This window comes from Odontesthes bonariensis, chromosome 18, assembly GCF_027942865.1.
Source record: "Odontesthes bonariensis isolate fOdoBon6 chromosome 18, fOdoBon6.hap1, whole genome shotgun sequence".
Taxonomy (NCBI): domain Eukaryota; kingdom Metazoa; phylum Chordata; class Actinopteri; order Atheriniformes; family Atherinopsidae; genus Odontesthes; species Odontesthes bonariensis.
Genome location: NC_134523.1, coordinates 590,207 through 611,945, shown reverse-complemented (window position 1 = coordinate 611,945; position 21,739 = coordinate 590,207). Strand labels below are relative to the sequence as shown.

The 21,739-nt window shown below is 43.3% G+C and overlaps 1 protein-coding gene across 1 annotated transcript in view; it reads right to left on the bottom strand.

Moving 5' to 3' along the window:
- Positions 1-17,475, bottom strand: part of tfap2e (transcription factor AP-2 epsilon) — a 28,232-nt gene extending 10,757 nt beyond the window's left edge. The window contains exons 1-3 of the mRNA XM_075449596.1: positions 17,300-17,475; positions 16,119-16,562; positions 14,971-15,025 (exon numbers count right to left, since the gene is read on the bottom strand). Of these exons, the coding sequence (XP_075305711.1) occupies positions 14,971-15,025; positions 16,119-16,562; positions 17,300-17,326 (526 nt within the window). The 5' untranslated portion in view covers positions 17,327-17,475. The remainder of the gene's footprint in view (positions 1-14,970; positions 15,026-16,118; positions 16,563-17,299) is intronic.
- Between the last annotated feature and the right edge of the window lie 4,264 nt (positions 17,476-21,739).

Genomic DNA, 21,739 nt, shown 5'->3' with positions numbered 1-21,739 from the left:
TCTGAAATGAACAAGAACAGAACCAGTAGGACTGATGGACCCAAACAGAACGACCTTTGACTTATCAACACTGAATTTACGGGTATTTTGGGCCATCTGTGGGTGTTATTGTGACGTACAGCCGTGTGTCATCAGTGTAAATATGATCATGTAAATGGATCACAGCAGCGGTCCGAGGACTGAGCCCTGTGGTACGCCATATCTCAGTTTAGAGGTTGAGGAGGTAAAGTTAAACTAAGAATCGAGTCCTTAAGAAGCCGTCAGCCTGTTTCATACAGTTGGCAGGTATGCCGCCATCGTGATGTCACACACAGCGCGTCGTTTTCCTTGGATGACCTCACACATCCAGGTATATTTAGTAGGGGTGGGCGGAAAAATCGATTAATGTACATATCGCGATTTGTAATGGGATGATTTCTCCCCTGAATCGATTATATTACGTCATATCCGTGTCCAGAAAAACTTCATCAATTCATTACATTAAGTTACGTTAAAACTAGCCCCCATTTGGGCTGTGTGGACATTTGAATTCATTTTGTAACTGTAAACTTTAAAAAATGCCTCTTTTTGTCTCAGTTGAAATAAATGTCAGCTGCTGGATTGACTGACACAGACTGATGTGCGTTGTTTTTGGGAACGACATTCATTCTACAAGTGTATGATTCAACTTGTTTGTTTTTTAAGGAGGAAGAAAATTGCAATTACTGATTATATCGAATCGCAATACATGTAGAATTGCAATTATCAAGAATCGTGACCAAAGCATATCGTCCCACCCCTAATATACATATATATATATATATATATATATATATATATATATATATACATATATATATATATAGATGTATACATATATATCTATGCAGCGCCGCGTCGTCTCCGGGGTCCACGGGTCTAATTCTGGAGCTGCTTTTTGATTGTGTTGTTTAACCTGCAGCTGCTTTCGTCTCAAATAGCTTCACTTCTCACTTCCAGCAGCTCCGTTTGCACTTTTCTGCTCAACTTTCCTTCTGGTTCAGAAGACAAAACAGCTTCAGCTGACTGAAGGAATCACTCAGTGGGGTCACATGGCCCTGAAAGGATCGGATTATTGGCTAAATTACAATAAGAATTAAATCTGTAGGACAAGGTTTAACATATGCAAGGCGTGGAATCGGGCAAAAATGGCACCAAAACGCACTTTCCATCCAAAATGGCCGCCTTTCTGTGGACGTAGGACCATGGCGGCATGAGACTTTTTTGTGCGTCTGGGCATGATGAATGAGTGTACTGAATTTCGTCGTCCCACACTAAACTAACCCCAATGCGGGGACTATTTTTAAGCCTCGTAGGGGGCGCTACAGAGTCAATGAGCGACTCCCAAAAATATAAAGTTTAGATTCTTTCATGTCGTCGACCGGCAGGTGGCGCTCGCAAAATTTCATGAGTTTGTGAGCACCTTTTGCAAAGAATAATAAGAAGAAAGAATAATCCTTACAGATACAATAGGGTCCTTGCAGTTTCGCTGCTCGGTCCCTAACGAGCTGAGCGAGGGTAATTCTCCTTGGATATATGGCGGTGAATGAATGGGATCAGAGGCACAAAGCGTGTCATACCCCGGTATGATAGGTGGCGCTGTACCCATTCCAGCTGTTGCTAATAGAGCCACTTCCTGTTGACCTCTTCACCACCAACAACAACAACAAACTCAGGCATTGGAGAAAGATGGAGAACGCAGAGCCAGATGAAGCTACGTCCCTCTACATTTGCTCTGTGATGAGCTGCTTGTTGCACAAACTCGATGCCCAACGGAGCATTCTCCATCGCGTTGTTTCTTTCTTTCTGACGGCGACAACAACAGGAATATCGTCTCCTTTGACTTCCGGGTCACGACCCCGGGAAAACATCTGGAGCATGCGCAGAACGCAAAGTCTGATTCACCACGTGCTTCAGCGTCTACAAGCAGGTTTAGAGTGACTTTAACCCAGTTATCTCGGGGTCTGAATCCGATCCGATCCAGTTCTTAGTCAGATTAAGGTGTCTACATGCATTTAATAACTCAATCTGATTATAATTTAGCCAATAATCCGATCCGATCCAATTCTTAGTCAGATTAAGGTGTCTACATGCACTTAATAACTCAGTCTGATTGTAATTTAGCCAATAATCCGATCTGATCCAATTCTTAGTCAGATTAAGGTGTCTACATGCACTTAATAACTCAATCTGATTGTAATTTAGCCAATAATCCGATCCGATCCAATTCTTAGTCAGATTAAGGTGTCTACATGCACTTAATAACTCAATCTGATTGTAATTTAGCCAATAATCCGATCCGATCCAATTCTTAATCAGATTAAGGTGTCTACATGCACTTAATAACTCAGTCTGATTGTAATTCAACCAATAATCCGATCCGATTCTTAGTCAGATTAAGGTGTATACATGCATTTAATAACTCAGTCTGATTGTAATTCAACCAATAATCTGATCCTTTCAGTGCCATGTGACCCCACTGAGTGTCAGCGTTCAATGTCTCGCTATAAGATGATGGGAATTTTTAACTCAGCTGATTTAGCCAAAGACGTTTATACTCCCATGCTGGAGAGCCGAGTTAGCCCCATCCCACTCAGTGTTTTGCCACAACCTTCTTTATTGTCACTTATGAATGGTTCGGTTAAAGTTAAAAAAAAAGATATGGTTAGGTTTAGCTGTTATGGTAGCTATGGAACCACAAAACCGAACCACCAAACAGAACCACCAAACAGTACCACCAAACAGTACCACCAAACAGAACCACCAAACAGTACCATCAAACAGTACCACCAAATAGAACCACCAAACAGTACCATCAAACAGAACCATCAAACAGTACAATCAAACGGAACCACCAAATAGTACCATCAAACAGTACCATCAAACAGAACCACCAAACAGTACCATCAAACAGTACCACCAAACAGTACCACCAAACAGAACCACCAAATAGTACCATCAAATAGTACCACCAAACATAACCACCAAACAGAACCATCAAACAGTACCACCAAACATAACCACCAAACAGTACCATCAAACAGTACCACCAAATAGTACCATCAAATAGTACCACCAAACATAACCACCAAACAGAACCATCAAACAGTACCACCAAACATAACCACCAAACAGTACCATCAAACAGTACAATCAAACGGAACCACCAAACATAACCATCAAACAGTACCATCAAACAGTACCACCAAATAGAACCACCAAACAGTACCATCAAACAGTACAATCAAACGGAACCACCAAATAGTACCATCAAATAGTACCACCAAACATAACCACCAAACAGAACCATCAAACAGTACCATCAAACAGTACAATCAAACAGAACCACCAAACAGAACCATCAAACAGTACCATCAAACAGTACCATCAAATAGTACCACCAAACATAACCACCAAACAGAACCATCAAACAGTACCATCAAACAGTACAATCAAACAGAACCACCAAACAGAACCATCAAACAGTACCATCAAACAGTACCATCAAACAGTACCACCAAACAGAACCACCAAATAGTACCATCAAATAGTACCACCAAACATAACCACCAAACAGAACCATCAAACAGTACCATCAAATAGTACCACCAAACAGAACCACCAAACAGAACCATCAAATAGTACCATCAAATAGTACCACCAAACATAACCACCAAACAGAACCATCAAACAGAACCACCAAACATAACCACCAAACAGTACCACCAAACATAACCACCAAACAGTACCATCAAACAGTACAATCAAACGGAACCACCAAACATAACCATCAAACAGTACCATCAAACAGTACCATCAAATAGTACCACCAAACATAACCACCAAACAGAACCATCAAACAGAACCACCAAACATAACCACCAAACAGAACCATCAAACAGAACCACCAAACATAACCACCAAACAGTACCACCAAACATAACCACCAAACAGTACCATCAAACAGTACAATCAAACGGAACCACCAAACATAACCATCAAACAGTACCACCAAATAGTACCATCAAATAGTACCACCAAACATAACCACCAAACAGAACCATCAAACAGTACCATCAAATAGTGCAATCAAACAGAACCACCAAACAGAACCATCAAACAGTACCATCAAACAGTACCACCAAACAGAACCACCAAACAGAACCACCAAATAGTACCATCAAATAGTACCACCAAACATAACCACCAAACAGAACCATCAAACAGTACCATCAAATAGTACCACCAAACAGAACCACCAAACAGAACCATCAAATAGTACCATCAAATAGTACCACCAAACATAACCACCAAACAGAACCATCAAACAGAACCACCAAACAGAACCATCAAACAGTACCATCAAACAGTACCACCAAACAGAACCACCAAACAGAACCACCAAATAGTACCATCAAATAGTACCACCAAACATAACCACCAAACAGAACCATCAAACAGTACCACCAAACAGAACCACCAAACAGAACCACCAAATAGTACCATCAAACAGTACCATCAAACAGTACCATCAAACGGAACCACCAAACATAACCACCAAACAGAACCATCAAACAGTACCATCAAACAGTACAATCAAACATAACCACCAAACAGAACCATCAAACAGTACAATCAAACGGAACCACCAAACATAACCACCAAACAGAACCACCAAATAGTACCATCAAATAGTACCACCAAACAGTACCACCAAACAGAACCACCAAACAGTACCACCAAACAGAACCACCAAACAGAACCATCAAACAGTACCATCAAACAGAACCATCAAATAGTAGCATCAAACATAACCCCTCAAACAGAACCACCAAATAGTACCATCAAACAGAACCATCAAACAGAACCACCAAATAGTACCATCAAACAGAACCATCAAACAGAACCATCAAACAGTACCACCAAACATAACCCCTCAAACAGAACCACCAAATAGTACCATCAAACAGAACCACCAAATAGTAGCATCAAACAGAACCACCAAATAGTACCAACAAACAGTACCACCAAACAGAACCACCAAATAGTACCATCAAACAGTACCATCAAACAGTACCATCAAACAGAACCACCAAACAGTACCACCAAACAGTACCATCAACCTTCTTTATTGTCACTTATGAATGGTTCGGTTAAAGTTAAAAAAAATATATGGTTAGGTTTAGCTGTTATGGTAGCTATGGAACCACAAAACAGAACCACAAAACAGAACCACCAAACAGAACCACCAAACAGAACCACCAAACAGTACCACCAAACAGTACCACCAAACAGAACCACCAAACAGTACCACCAAATAGAACCACCAAATAGAACCACCAAACAGAACCATCAAACATAACCATCAAACAGTACCACCAAATAGAACCACCAAACAGAACCATCAAACAGTACAATCAAACAGTACAACCAAACAATACCACCAAACAGTACCACCAAACAGTACCACCAAACAGTACCACCAAACAGAACCATCAAACAGTACCACCAAACAGTACCACCAAACATAACCCCTCAAACAGAACCACCAAATAGTACCATCAAACAGAACCACCAAATAGTAGCATCAAACAGAACCACCAAATAGTACCAACAAACAGTACCACCAAACAGAACCACCAAATAGTACCATCAAACAGTACCATCAAACAGTACCATCAAACAGAACCACCAAACAGTACCACCAAACAGTACCATCAACCTTCTTTATTGTCACTTATGAATGGTTCGGTTAAAGTTAAAAAAAATATATGGTTAGGTTTAGCTGTTATGGTAGCTATGGAACCACAAAACAGAACCACAAAACAGAACCACCAAACAGAACCACCAAACAGAACCACCAAACAGTACCACCAAACAGTACCACCAAACAGAACCACCAAACAGTACCACCAAATAGAACCACCAAATAGAACCACCAAACAGAACCATCAAACATAACCATCAAACAGTACCACCAAATAGAACCACCAAACAGAACCATCAAACAGTACAATCAAACAGTACAACCAAACAATACCACCAAACAGTACCACCAAACAGTACCATCAAATAGTACCACCAAACAGAACCACCAAACAGAACCATCAAATAGTACCATCAAATAGTACCACCAAACATAACCACCAAACAGTACCACCAAACAGAACCACCAAACAGAACCACCAAATAGTACCATCAAATAGTACCACCAAACATAACCACCAAACAGAACCATCAAACAGTACCACCAAACAGAACCACCAAACAGAACCACCAAATAGTACCATCAAACAGTACCATCAAACAGTACCATCAAACGGAACCACCAAACATAACCACCAAACAGAACCATCAAACAGTACCATCAAACAGTACAATCAAACATAACCACCAAACAGAACCATCAAACGGAACCACCAAACATAACCACCAAACAGAACCACCAAATAGTACCATCAAATAGTACCACCAAACAGTACCACCAAACAGAACCACCAAACAGTACCACCAAACAGAACCACCAAACAGAACCATCAAACAGTACCATCAAACAGAACCATCAAATAGTAGCATCAAACATAACCCCTCAAACAGAACCACCAAATAGTACCATCAAACAGAACCATCAAACAGAACCACCAAATAGTACCATCAAACAGAACCATCAAACAGAACCATCAAACAGTACCACCAAACATAACCCCTCAAACAGAACCACCAAATAGTACCATCAAACAGAACCACCAAATAGTAGCATCAAACAGAACCACCAAATAGTACCAACAAACAGTACCACCAAACAGAACCACCAAATAGTACCATCAAACAGTACCATCAAACAGTACCATCAAACAGAACCACCAAACAGTACCACCAAACAGTACCATCAACCTTCTTTATTGTCACTTATGAATGGTTCGGTTAAAGTTAAAAAAAATATATGGTTAGGTTTAGCTGTTATGGTAGCTATGGAACCACAAAACCGAACCACAAAACAGAACCACCAAACAGAACCACCAAACAGAACCACCAAACAGTACCACCAAACAGTACCACCAAACAGAACCACCAAACAGTACCACCAAATAGAACCACCAAATAGAACCACCAAACAGAACCATCAAACATAACCATCAAACAGTACCACCAAATAGAACCACCAAACAGAACCATCAAACAGTACAATCAAACAGTACAACCAAACAATACCACCAAACAGTACCACCAAACAGTACCACCAAACAGTACCACCAAACAGAACCATCAAACAGTACCGTCAAACAGTACCACCAAACAATACCACCAAACAGTACCACCAAACAGAACCACCAAACAGTACCACCAAACATAACCATCAAAAAGAACCATCAAACAGTACCACCAAATAGAACCACCAAACAGAACCATCAAACAGTACAATCAAACAGTACAATCAAACAGAACCACCAAACAGAACCACCAAACAGAACCATCAAACAGTACCACCAAACAGTACCACCAAACAGTACCATCAAACAGTACCACCAAACAGAACCATCAAACAGTACCATCAAACAGTACCACCAAACAGTACCACCAAACAGAACCACCAAACAGTACCACCAAACAGAACCATCAAACAGTACCACCAAACAGAACCACCAAACAGTACCACCAAACAGTACCATCAAACAGTACCACCAAACAGAACCACCAAACAGAACCATCAAACAGTACCACCAAACAGTACCATCAAACAGAACCATCAAACAGAACCACCAAATAGAACCATCAAACAGTACCATCAAATAGTACCACCAAACAGAACCATCAAACAGTACCATCAAACAGTACCATCAAATAGTACCACCAAACAGAACCATCAAACAGTACCATCAAACAGTACCACCAAACAGAACCATCAAACAGTACCATCAAACAGTACCACCAAATAGAACCATCAAACAGTACCATCAAATAGTACCACCAAACAGAACCATCAAACAGTACCACCAAACAGAACCATCAAATAGTACCACCAAACAGAACCATCAAACAGAACCATCAAACAGTACCACCAAACAGAACCATCAAACAGTACCATCAAACAGTACCACCAAACAGAACCATCAAATAGTACCACCAAACAGAACCATCAAACAGAACCATCAAACAGTACCATCAAACAGTACCACCAAACAGTACCACCAAACATACCACCAAACAGTACCACCAAACAGAACCATCAAACAGAACCATCAAACAGTACCACCAAACAGTACCATCAAACAGAACCATCAAACAGTACCACCAAACAGAACCATCAAACAGAACCATCAAACAGTACCACCAAACAGAACCATCAAACAGAACCATCAAACAGTACCACCAAACAGTACCATCAAACAGTACCACCAAACAGAACCATCAAACAGAACCATCAAACAGTACCACCAAACAGAACCATCAAACAGAACCATCAAACAGTACCACCAAACAGAACCATCAAACAGAACCACCAAACAGAACCACCAAACAGTACCACCAAACATACCACCAAACAGTACCACCAAACAGAACCATCAAACAGAACCATCAAACAGTACCAAAACAGAACCACCAAACAGAACCATCAAACAGTACCACCAAACAGAACCACCAAACAGAACCACCAAACAGTACCACCAAACAGAACCATCAAACAGAACCATCAAACAGAACCATCAAACAGTACCACCAAACAGTACCATCAAACAGAACCACCAAACAGAACCATCAAACAGTTCCACCAAACAGAACCATCAAACAGTACCACCAAACAGAACCATCAAACAGTTCCACCAAACAGAACCACCAAACAGTACCACCAAACAGAACCACCAAACAGAACCACCAAACAGTACCACCAAACAGAACCACCAAACAGGGTTAAATCTGGTTAAATCGGGTTAAATCCAGTTAAATCTGGTTAAATCTGGTTAGAACAGGTTTTGAGGAGAAAACATGAAGATGTTTGTTCTTCACTGTGATTTCCATCCGTCCTTATCAGGTTTTCAGTTGTTTTCTTTCATTACAACAAGGAGTTTGATCTTCACATTTCTCAAAAAATCAGCATCCACAATCACTCATTCCCCCACTTTCTTCTTCTTCTTCTTCACCCTTTAAACATTCGTCTGCTCCTACATGTCTTTGAATATTTCTTTAGATTCATGTACTTGTTCACCCAAGGTTGTACATGAAAACTTTGGTAGGTTCTGACCCCAATCTGACCCAGCCCCATCTGACCCAGCCCCATCTGACCCAGACCCATCTGACCCAGCCCAATCTGACCCAGCCCAATCTGACCCAGCCCCATCTGACCCAGACCCATCTGACCCAGCCCAATCTGACCCAGCCCAATCTGACCCAGCCCAATCTGACCCAGCCCCATCTGACCCAGCCCAATCTGACCCAGACCCATCTGACCCAGCCCAATCTGACCCAGCCCAATCTGACCCAGACCCATCTGACCCAGCCCAATCTGACCCAGCCCCATCTGACCCAGCCCAATCTGACCCAGCCCAATCTGACCCAGCCCCATCTGACCCAGCCCAATCTGACCCAGACCCATCTGACCCAGCCCCATCTGACCCAGCCCAATCTGACCCAGACCCATCTGACCCAGCCCAATCTGACCCAGCCCAATCTGACCCAGACCCATCTGACCCAGCCCCATCTGACCCAGCCCAATCTGACCCAGCCCAATCTGACCCAGCCCAATCTGACCCAGCCCAATCTGACCCAGCCCCATCTGACCCAGCCCAATCTGACCCAGACCCATCTGACCCAGCCCAATCTGACCCAGCCCCATCTGACCCAGCCCCATCTGACCCAGCCCAATCTGACCCAGACCCATCTGACCCAGACCCATCTGACCCAGCCCCATCTGACCCAGCCCCATCTGACCCAGCCCAATCTGACCCAGCCCCATCTGACCCAGCCCAATCTGACCCAGCCCCATCTGACCCAGTTTCTGATGACTCTTTCTGTCCTGCTCCATATTTCTCAGTCTCAGCTCTTTGGTTTGGTCTCTGTTCTGTGTTCCTGTTGGTTTTTATTTTGGTATTTTCTTTGAGCTGTTTTAGTTTTCAGTCCTCAGAGTTAGATTCTGTTGGACTCTGTTGGACTCTGTTGGACTCTGTTGGATTCTGTTGGACTCTGTTGGACTCTGTTGGACTCTGTTAGATTCTGTTGGATTCTGTTGGACTCTGTTGGATTCTGTTGGATTCTGTTGGACTCTGTTGGATTCTGTTGGACTCTGTTGGACTCTGTTGGATTCTGTTGGATTCTGTTGGACTCTGTTGGATTCTGTTGGACTCTGTTGGACTCTGTTGGACTCTGTTAGACTCTGTTAGATTCTGTTGGACTCTGTTGGACTCTGTTGGACTCTGTTAGATTCTGTTGGACTCTGTTGGACTCTGTTGGACTCTGTTAGATCCTGTTGGATTCTGTTGGACTCTGTTGGATTCTGTTGGATTCTGTTGGACTCTGTTGGATTCTGTTGGACTCTGTTGGACTCTGTTGGATTCTGTTGGATTCTGTTGGACTCTGTTGGATTCTGTTGGACTCTGTTGGACTCTGTTAGACTCTGTTGGACTCTGTTGGACTCTGTTGGATTCTGTTGGACTCTGTTGGACTCTGTTAGACTCTGTTGGACTCTGTTGGACTGTTGGATTCTGTTGGACTCTGTTAGACTCTGTTAGACTCTGTTGGACTCTGTTGGACTGTTGGATTCTGTTGGACTCTGTTGGATTCTGTTGGATTCTGTTAGATTCTGTTGGATTCTGTTGGACTCTGTTGGACTCTGTTGGACTCTGTTGGACTGTTGGATTCTGTTGGACTCTGTTGGACTCTGTTGGACTCTGTTAGATTCTGTTGGATTCTGTTGGATTCTGTTGGACTCTGTTGGATTCTGTTGGACTCTGTTGGACTCTGTTGGATTCTGTTGGACTCTGTTGGATTCTGTTGGACTCTGTTGGATTCTGTTGGACTCTGTTGGACTCTGTTTGATTCTGTTGGACTCTGTTGGATTCTGTTGGATTCTGTTGGACTCTGTTGGATTCTGTTGGACTCTGTTGGACTCTGTTGGACTATTAGATTCTGTTGGACTCTGTTGGACTCTGTTAGATCCTGTTGGATTCTGTTGGATTCTGTTGGACTCTGTTGGACTCTGTTGGATTCTGTTAGGGTCTGTTAGATTCTGTTGGATCCTGTTGGATCCTGTTGGATTCTGTTGGATTCTGTTGGACTCTGTTAGATTCTGTTGGACTCTGTTGGACTCTGTTGGACTCTGTTAGATTCTGTTGGATCCTGTTGGATCCTGTTGGACTCTGTTGGACTCTGTTGGACTCTGTTAGATCCTGTTGGATTCTGTTGGACTCTGTTGGATTCTGTTAGATTCTGTTGGACTCTGTTGGACTCTGTTGGACTCTGTTAGATTCTGTTGGACTCTGTTGGATTCTGTTGGATTCTGTTGGACTCTGTTAGATTCTGTTGGACTCTGTTGGACTCTGTTGGACTCTGTTAGATTCTGTTGGATTCTGTTGGACTCTGTTGGACTCTGTTGGACTCTGTTAGATTCTGTTGGACTCTGTTGGATTCTGTTGGATTCTGTTGGACTCTGTTAGATTCTGTTGGACTCTGTTGGACTCTGTTGGACTCTGTTAGATTCTGTTGGACTCTGTTGGATTCTGTTGGATTCTGTTGGACTCTGTTGGACTCTGTTAGATTCTGTTGGATTCTGTTGGACTCTGTTGGACTCTGTTAGATTCTGTTGGACTCTGTTGGACTCTGTTAGATTCTGTTGGACTCTGTTGGACTCTGTTAGATTCTGTTGGATCCTGTTGGATTCTGTTGGACTCTGTTGGACTCTGTTGGACTCTGTTGGACTCTGTTAGATTCTGTTGGACTCTGTTAGATTCTGTTGGACTCTGTTGGATTCTGTTGGACTCTGTTAGATTCTGTTGGACTCTGTTGGACTCTGTTAGATTCTGTTGGACTCTGTTAGATTCTGTTGGACTCTGTTGGACTCTGTTGGACTCTGTTAGATTCTGTTGGATCCTGTTGGATTCTGTTGGACTCTGTTGGACTCTGTTGGACTCTGTTGGATTCTGTTGGATTCTGTTGGACTCTGTTAGATTCTGTTGGACTCTGTTGGACTCTGTTGGACTCTGTTAGATCCTGTTGGACTCTGTTGGACTCTGTTAGATTCTGTTGGACTCTGTTGGATTCTGTTGGACTCTGTTAGATTCTGTTGGACTCTGTTGGACTCTGTTGGACTCTGTTAGATCCTGTTGGACTCTGTTGGACTCTGTTAGATTCTGTTGGACTCTGTTGGATTCTGTTGGATTCTGTTGGACTCTGTTAGATTCTGTTGGACTCTGTTGGACTCTGTTAGATCCTGTTGGATTCTGTTGGACTCTGTTAGATCCTGTTGGATTCTGTTGGACTCTGTTGGACTCTGTTGGACTCTGTTGGATTCTGTTGGACTCTGTTGGACTCTGTTGGACTCTGTTAGATTCTGTTGGACTCTGTTGGATTCTGTTGGACTCTGTTGGATTCTGTTGGACTCTGTTGGATTCTGTTGGACTCTGTTGGACTCTGTTGGACTCTGTTAGATCCTGTTGGATTCTGTTGGACTCTGTTAGATCCTGTTGGATTCTGTTGGACTCTGTTGGACTCTGTTGGACTCTGTTGGATTCTGTTGGACTCTGTTGGACTCTGTTGGACTCTGTTGGACTCTGTTAGATTCTGTTGGACTCTGTTGGACTCTGTTGGACTCTGTTAGATTCTGTTGGACTCTGTTAGATCCTGTTGGATTCTGTTGGACTCTGTTGGACTCTGTTGGACTCTGTTGGATTCTGTTGGACTCTGTTGGATTCTGTTGGATTCTGTTGGACTCTGTTAGATTCTGTTGGACTCTGTTGGACTCTGTTAGATTCTGTTGGATTCTGTTAGATCCTGTTGGATTCTGTTGGACTCTGTTGGACTCTGTTGGACTCTGTTGGATTCTGTTGGACTCTGTTGGACTCTGTTGGATTCTGTTGGACTCTGTTGGACTCTGTTGGACTCTGTTAGATTCTTCTTTCTTGTCTTTACTCCTGGACGTCCTCAGGTGTCCGGCCTCAGTCTCACCTGTTGTCCCCCATCAACCCGACCCGTACTTAGAGCTGTTACTCAGCAGTTTCTGTCGGGAACTCCTTCGGTCCTCTTTGTTCTCTGAGAGTTTTTTACTTCCTGCTGTGGCAGCGTCTTTTGTTTAGTTTTAATAAAAGCTTTTGTTCATTCAAGCTCAGCAAGAACCGGGACGCTTTCCTCCTCAGTCAGTCCTGGTTGGTTTGGGTTGGATGCTGACAAATAAACTGATAAATAAACTAACAAATATACTGATAAATAAACTGATAAATAAACTAACAAATATACTGATAAATAAACTGATAAATGGATAAATAAACTGATAAATGGATAAATAAACTGATAAATCAAGTGATTAAGCTGATAAATAAACTGATAAACAAAAAAAATAAACTAATAAACTGATAAATGGATAAATAAACTCATAAATTAATAAATAAACTGATAAATACACTGATAGACGGATGATTAAACTAATAAATGAATAAATAAATAAATAAACTGATAAATAAACTGATAAATGGATGAATACACTAATAAATGAATAAATAAACAGATAAATAAACTGATAAATTGGTGGTTACAGGTCGGCGTTGCTTGGTGGAAAAATAAAAGGTCTTCTTCTCATATTGTGTGTGTTCCCTTTTGGACTTTCACAGCTTTATGATCCGCTCACAGCTGTCCAACATCTGGGGAATCTTCTTTAAAACTTCTCCTCTTCTGTCTTCTGTCCACCGGCACGCCGTCTGCGGGCCGCCGCCTCCTCTGAGCCCCCTGCTGTGCAGAACAGCCCCCCCCCTCATTCAGAGGCAGCTGAGCCTTTGTCATCTGCCCCCTCCTCTTCCTCTGATCAACCCCCCCCCCCCACCTTCTATATTCTGTCTCATTTCTTCTCCCTGTCGGATTTTTGGGGGTTTGCAGCCGGAACCGATCGATTCTCAAACAGGTGGAATCAGACTCGGACCCCCTGAGTCACAGCCGGCCGGGACTTTATTCCAGATGTGTTTGAATAACTGATGATTTCCCTCTGAAACACCACCGTTGGTGCAGCCTCCACCCGTCAGCACCACCCGTCAGCTCCACCTGTCAGCACCACCCGTCAGCTCCACCCGTCAGCTCCACCCGTCAGCTCCACCCGTCAGCTCCACCCGCCAGCTCCACCCGTCAGCACCACCCGTCAGCTCCACTCGCCAGCACCACCCGTCAGCACCACCCGTCAGCTCCACCCGTCAGCTCCACCCGCCAGCTCCACCCGTCAGGCTGAGCCTCTCGTTTCCACATTCAGCAACAAACCAGCTTGGATTTTCTAATCGGGCCCCAGTGTCTGATCGCACTCTGTAAATTTCCCCATAACTCCTCTTTTATCACGGCCCCTCCCTTCCTTCTCTGCCCCACTTCCCTCTAACACACACACACACACACACACACACACACACGCACACACACGTGCACGCTCGTGCACACACACTCATATGACCATGAACAGTTCATTAAGAATGTGTGCCTTTGGGCTGAAGTCTGCAGCTGAGTATTAGAGGACTTCTTGACTTCAAATGAAATAGCAAAACAGAATTATTTATAGTGTGTGTGTGCACGTGTGCGTGCATGTGTGTGTGTGCGTGCGTGATCAGTGTGTGATAGTGAGACTAGTGTTGGAGTGCCCTGAAACACAAACCCCCTTCAGCGTGTATAGGCCACAATTATAAAGGTGCACGCCAGGACACGCACACGCGCACTCTTTCTATCTCTAGCTCTCTCTCGCGTGCACGCACATGCACGCACGCGCACACCTCTTACCTTTTTTAATGACAGAGTGGTCCAGGATGCCCAGGGCGGATCCTTCCTCCATCCCCTGAAACACGCAGAAAAACACGGTCACGATCATTTGTCCGCGCGCGCAGACACGCACTCAGGCCACAATAAAACAAGATGGAAGGTCCGACATTAGTCTCCCCCCCCCCCGCAGCGCGCGTGAACCCTCTCAGTACCAGGAGAAACTGTCCAATCTGTTTCTCAGGTTCACAGAGCCGAGCCGAGCAGGAAAATAAAACAAAGTTTATTCTTTAATGTTACATTTTACATGAAATTAGATGTGAAATAAATCTATTTATTTTCACTGATTTAAAGAACAAATTAAATGTTTCTGCTCTTTGAGTCTAAAGTGTCGCGCAGCGCGGCGCGTGGACCCCTCCTCTGACTTTATCACCATTAATCACATGAAAGCTGCTCGTCAACAGGGCGCGTTCAGCAGCAACACGCACGCGTTCCTCCTCCATTGATGACCGTGCGCATCGATTCGTCTCGGTGCGTTTTTTTTTCTGCCCACAAACAGCAGCTTTGCACCTGCTCTGTGTGCGCGCGCGAGCCGACGGAACCGCGAGCGGCTTCATTTATCCGGAAGATTTTATTCACAGAACTTTAAATAAAAGCTTCGTGTTTTTAAATCTTTTTTAAAAGTCAAATTTACTATAGAATGTAATAAAAAAATTAAATCAAAGTTTCATCATTTAAAAATAAATCTTCAAACAATAAAAACTAAATAACTTCAGATGTGTATGTAGAATAAATTCAGCCTTTTCAGTTTGAAATACATATTCTGAGGATTTTATTTTTAATGAGTAACTTTAGGCCAAAATTGTTTTTTTTTATTTTTTATTTATTTATTAAATAAATCGAAACTTTATGAAAATAATCAATAAAACGTGAATGTTGCTGTTTAAAGGGTTTTAATCACATTTCTAATTCTGATTATTTTATTTGTTGGAGTTAAAGAAGAAAAATGATTTAATCGTGTTTTTGTTTTTTATTTCATTTTACACTAAAGTTTATGATTCTGAGGAGAATTAAATGAATTTAAATGAATAAATAAAAAACGCGTTGAGTGATTTTTACGCAGAAACCCGAAAATAAAGGATGAAAAACCCAGAAAGGAAAAATAAAGTCACCTGAAGATCCTCAAGGCCGTGGTGTCCCAGGTGCATCCCCAGAGGTCCGTCCCCCAGAGCCGCGGCCCCCTCACCGAGGCCGTGGAGGAGCCGCGGGACGGCGGAATACTCCCGGCGGGGGTCCAGGCTCAGCGCCCGGTGAGACTGCGACAGCAGCCCCCCCTCCTCGGAGCGCGACCTCTGCGAGTGCCATGCCGCCTGCTGGTGCTGATGGATGGAGTTGATGGAGGGGTAGGGGTCCGACAGGTGGGAGTAGGCCGAGTCCTGGCTCTGGGAGTACGGCAGGGAGGACTGCGGGTAGGGCGGAGGGAAGTACGGAGGCTGGAAGTCGGAGGCCGGAGTGTGGCAGAGCGGCGGAGCCGAGGAGTAGGCGGCCTGGTTCAGGGAGGACAGCTGGGAGAGGCGGCCACCCGGCGAAGAGCCGCTCAGGCCGTCCGCGCGCTCCTGCACAAAACCAGACAACTTCACATTAAGATCACCCAAAAATTACAGGAAAACATTAAGATTCGATCAAATGTGGCAGAAACAGAAAGAGAAAAACAGGAAGTTCAACATGAGAAACGGGCTGGATGTGGCAGAAGCTGCGGCGGCGGGTTGAGGTGATGCGCGCCGACAGGAGCCGCCTGTGGCCCCGCTGCGGTGTCACGGAGGTCACGGCCACCACGGAGCCGCGCAGAGGGCAGGTATGACAGCCCGGTGCTCCGGGGGGGTGGGGGGGTGTGGGGGGGTCTGTAAATAACCAACAGACACACACTGACCCCGCCACCGGAAAGTAACGCGGGTTCACGCAGGCTGCGAGGCTCTGACACACATTCCGCGCGCACACTTCCTGCTGGAATCGGATTTTTGAGAAGCTGGGTCACTCAGATCGATGCTGCCGCGAGTCCATTATGCGCGTGCCAAACAAGGCCGCGAGAAAGTCGGTCACAGCGCGTTTCATTCAGCAAAGTTTTTTATTTCAGAGCCGGAAATCTGAGGCTGGCACGCGAATAACACGCGGAACTGTTTAAAATGGGAGCCAAAAAACACAAAGAATCAGATTTAAAGAAGAGAAAAAAACACGTTTTTATTTTTATTCTCTTTATTTTCTCTGAATCAGCTGATTTTAACTGATTTTTTTAAACGTGATTCAGAGTTGATCTGTTTCCCATCAGTTCCCACAAACACCGCGTCACACTCACCATGGCTGAATAGGTGTGGATCAACATCTGGGCCGCTGTGGGAGCTCCAGATGAGAAGTGAAGGTGACGCACAGGTGTCTCCAGGTGTAATCCCGCTCAGCGCGCCATCAGAGGAGAGGTGTCCGCGGCAGCAGCTCTCCCGGTCGGTCTGTCGGTCTGTCTGTCTCACGGAGGAACGAAACGCCGCTGCCAGATACGCACACGCGCCTACAAACACACGCGGACTCCTGCAGCCTCTCCATGAGCGCACTACTTATAGGTTCTGCGCGCACCCGGCAGAATGAGGGGAGGGGTCGGCACAGTCCACTGCTCTTAAAGAGATATATTATCCACGCGCTTTAACTTCGTTCTTAGTTTCATTTAAACGGTTTGTTTTGGTTCTTTGGAGATTTGTTTGGAGATTTTACGCACCAACATCATCGTGTCCTCCGCGGCAAAGACATTTTAGGGATTAAAGTTAAAGTTTAAGCGTGTTTTTTACGCGCAGATAAAAATGTGTGATAATAAAATAATGTAAAATGATATAAAATGATGTAAAATGATATAAAATGATGTAAAATGATGTAAAATGTCTCCTTAATTCGGAGGATTTAAATTCAGGCTGCATGTTTCTGCCTCACAGAGAGCCAACAGGCCCAGCGGCGCCTCTCAGGAGAAATGAAGCCGGTGTGCGGTGCGCGGTGCGCGTTTACCTGCGCGGCCTCGGTCTTGGTTCGGGACTTCCACAGCATGCCGCCGCTCAGTCTGGGTGTCAGGCCGCCGCTGAGGGGTTAATGTGACGCGGAAGATGAAGAGGAGACGGGCTGAAGGTGCGGAGAGGAGTGAGTTAGTTTGAGAGACGATGGAGGAGTTTGTATGGATGAGTCAGAGGAGGAGGGAGGGGGTGGAGGAGAGGGCGGGAGGTGACGGGCTGGGTGGGATGGGGGGTGGGGGGGCAGCTGAAAAGTTTTCGGGGTTGGTGTAAACAGGCAGAGCAAAGGATCACCGATGGATGAGTTATTCTATCTGCTTCAGATCGACTCACAGATGGAAAATGAACGCGTTTGAAGGTGAATTTGAACTTATTTCTCATCATTTAATGATGAATTTTTGATACAGAGATTTTAAATAAAAGAAAGTTGGAGAAGTTTCTCAGTAAATTATCCTTAGCCTATTTCACCTGAAAACTCCAAACTGCTGCTTCATAACTTCTCTGAGACCTGATAACAGATCACAGGTTCAACTGGTTTATGGAGTAAAACAGTTAAAACTTATTGTTAAGTTAAAACTCCTGAACATAAACCCAGAATCTGAGGCAGAACCAGAGTTAGTTCAGTTCTGAGCAGCTTTAAAGTGAATATCTGCAGATGTTTCCATGGTAACAGCTGCAGAGATTCACTGAAACATGTTCCAACATGAACATAAACCCAGAATCTGAGGCAGAACCAGAGTTAGTTCAGTTCTGAGCAGCTTTAAAGTGAATATCTGCAGATGTTTCCATGGTAACAGCTGCAGAGATTCACTGAAACATGTTCCAACATGAACATAAACCCAGAATCTGAGGCAGAACCAGAGTTAGTTCAGTTCTGAGCAGCTTTAAAGTGAATATCTGCAGATGTTTCCATGGTAACAGCTGCAGAGATTCACTGAAACATGTTCCAACATGAACATAAACCCAGAATCTGAGGCAGAACCAGAGTTAGTTCAGTTCTGAGCAGCTTTAAAGTGAATATCTGCAGATGTTTCCATGGTAACAGCTGGCTTCCTGACAGCCACCCTTCCATGGAGCCCATTTCTGATCAGGCTTGGGCCAACAGCAGATGGATCAGCTGAAGGTCCAGATGCATCTCTCAGCTCCTGTGTCAGGGCTTTGCTGGATGTTTTCCTCTTTCTTAAGGACATCACTTTCAGATCCTGTCCATCTGCTGGAGATAGTTCTTTAGGCCTGACACTTCTTCTTCTGTCCTCCACTTGTCCAGTTTCCTCAAATGTTTTAAGGACACACTGCACACCGTGCTGAGATATGCCAAGTTTTCAGCTAACAGCTCTTTGGGAATCACCTTGTTGCTGCAGAAATCCTGTTTTCTGTCTGTCACACTGTGTTATCTTTGCTGTTTTTCACACATGCAGCTAAAGAAATGGGAACAAATCTTAATTCCAGTCTAAAACCCACAAAGAGCTTCTAGATGATTCATTTCTGGTGGCATAAAGCAGTTTAATCATTTCATTTATATTCATTGTTCCATAATTAGTCATTAGATTATATCTTATATTCCTTTTTTAAGCTTTAAATTTAATCTTATTTACTTTTTCTTGATGTTGAATAACATATAATTCTTATTATTGGCTGTTTTTTTCCTACTTTTAGACGTGATAACATTCATTATTTTGGGATTAGGATTTTTTTTAAACTGAATTTCTTATATTAATTTGACTCTTCTGGTAACTGAAAGCAGTTTTAATGTAAATGTACAAAAAAGCTGAAACTATGAAGCTGTTTTTCACAGATGCAGCTAAAGAAATGGGAACAGATGATGTGTCTCTGTGACAGGCTGCTGGGAACAAAGTGCCTAAAGATCCAGTTTAAAACGTGGACACAGCACTGGTTCATCCCTTGAGTTAGGAGCCTTTTTCCTGCCTGAATGGTTCACAGCTCAGAGTTAAGTGGCTGAACAAAGAAAAAACACATTCCTCTGAAGATGCTCAGGTACAAGGACTGGACTGAAGATGAGGGAAGAAGCAGGAAATGTCCAAAGAGAAACTCTGAGAGCTTCAGGAAGCTGCAGAACTGCTGATCAGGACACTTTAAAGGTCACAGGATCAGGACTGTGGTTAAAAAAAAAGGAACTGAATCAGGAATCAGGATCTGGATTCAAACTGAAAGTCCTGATGAGGTTCAGTGATTTGGGCCTCTTTTCTGTGCCTGTAGCTCAGGTTTTGGTTTATTCCGGGTTAATATAAGGTAGAAACTCCATGTTTCACCTCCACAGATGGGATGTAATCAGTTCAAATCTTTCCTTCCCTTCAGTTAGAAAATGAAGACTGAATACTTTTATTCATTTATGTCAGTAACATCCAAACTCTGAGCAAACTGGGCCTTTTTTCTTTTTTTTTTTACTGCAGTCATAAAACCTCTAATAAACAACATTATTCTCATTATTCTGCTGAAGCAAACTCGTCACGTTTAATTCGTCCGTTTGGTTTCAGGCTGTAAAAGTCTGAAATGCTTCAAAAACTCCTGATTTTTCTCATTATTTCTGTCTTTGTTTTAATCATCTGCTTTAATTGAAGAATAAAGAACCTTAAAATGTGAGAAACACATTGTTTGAGCCTCTGAAGTCTCGGTGCGCCACCTTGTGGACGCTCAGAGCATCACGTTTCTTTACGGGAACCAACGTCCATGAGATGCTGAAGTTCCTGCAGACCTCAGCGTGTTCAGAATCAGATTTATTTCAGTTGTGTGATGACTCTGATCAGGCTTTAAACCACTTCCTGTCCGGGGGGGCTCATCTCTTCCAGCCCATAAATCATCCCTCCGACTCCCTGCTCGACTTCTCAAATTCAATTCAATTCAGTTTTATTTATATAGCGCCAAATACAACAAATGTCATCTCAAGGTGCTTAAATAATAAAGTCCAATTCAAGCCAATTGTAATCATAATTATTTATGAAAATAATCCAAATTCATATAGAGCCAATTTAAAGCAGACTTTGACAGTCTAACCATTTATTGATTTATTGGTGCTATTGATAAACACCAGTCCTGTTCCTGGCCGCGTTCCAGCCATAACCCCGATGACCTTTGACCCCTCTGTTCTCTCCAACTTTAGTCATCTCTAATTTGGCCTTTTTTATCCAAAGTTCCAGATGAATTATGGAACATTTGTGTCTGATTTTAAGCTCCTTCTTGGCATAAAATCTGCGATTTGAGGAGTTTTAGTTAAAGTTAGTCCCTCAGGGTTCTGTGTTGGGCCCCATGCTCCTTGATATGGACAGAACCAGAACCAGGGTAAAACCAAAGACTCTTGGACCTCTTTTTCTCAGCCTTCTTTCTGAGTAGGAAGTATATTTTGTGTGATTTATTGTTTTTATGGTCGTTGAACTTTTACTCTGAAGCGCTTTGCTCAGCTGTTTCAGGTCATGTGACAAAATGCTTCAGTTTTAATGACAATCAGCTAAAAAAAAGACGCATAATCAACGTTCTTAAGGTTTTAAATGGTCATGGAAAAGTTTGGCAAACCTTGAAGAATCAGGAGAAGAAGAAGGTAAAAGACAGAAAAGAAGGTTGTGTAACAAAATAAATCTTTATTCAACATTCATGGCTGAGTTCGGTTATCCGACACATTTTAAAGAAGACGTGTAAAACAAGATCTGAGGCCGGAATAAACCAATTTTTACTGAAATGAGGCTCCATCAGAGGAAGCTCCATCAAAGGAAGTTCCATCAGAGGAAGCTCCATCA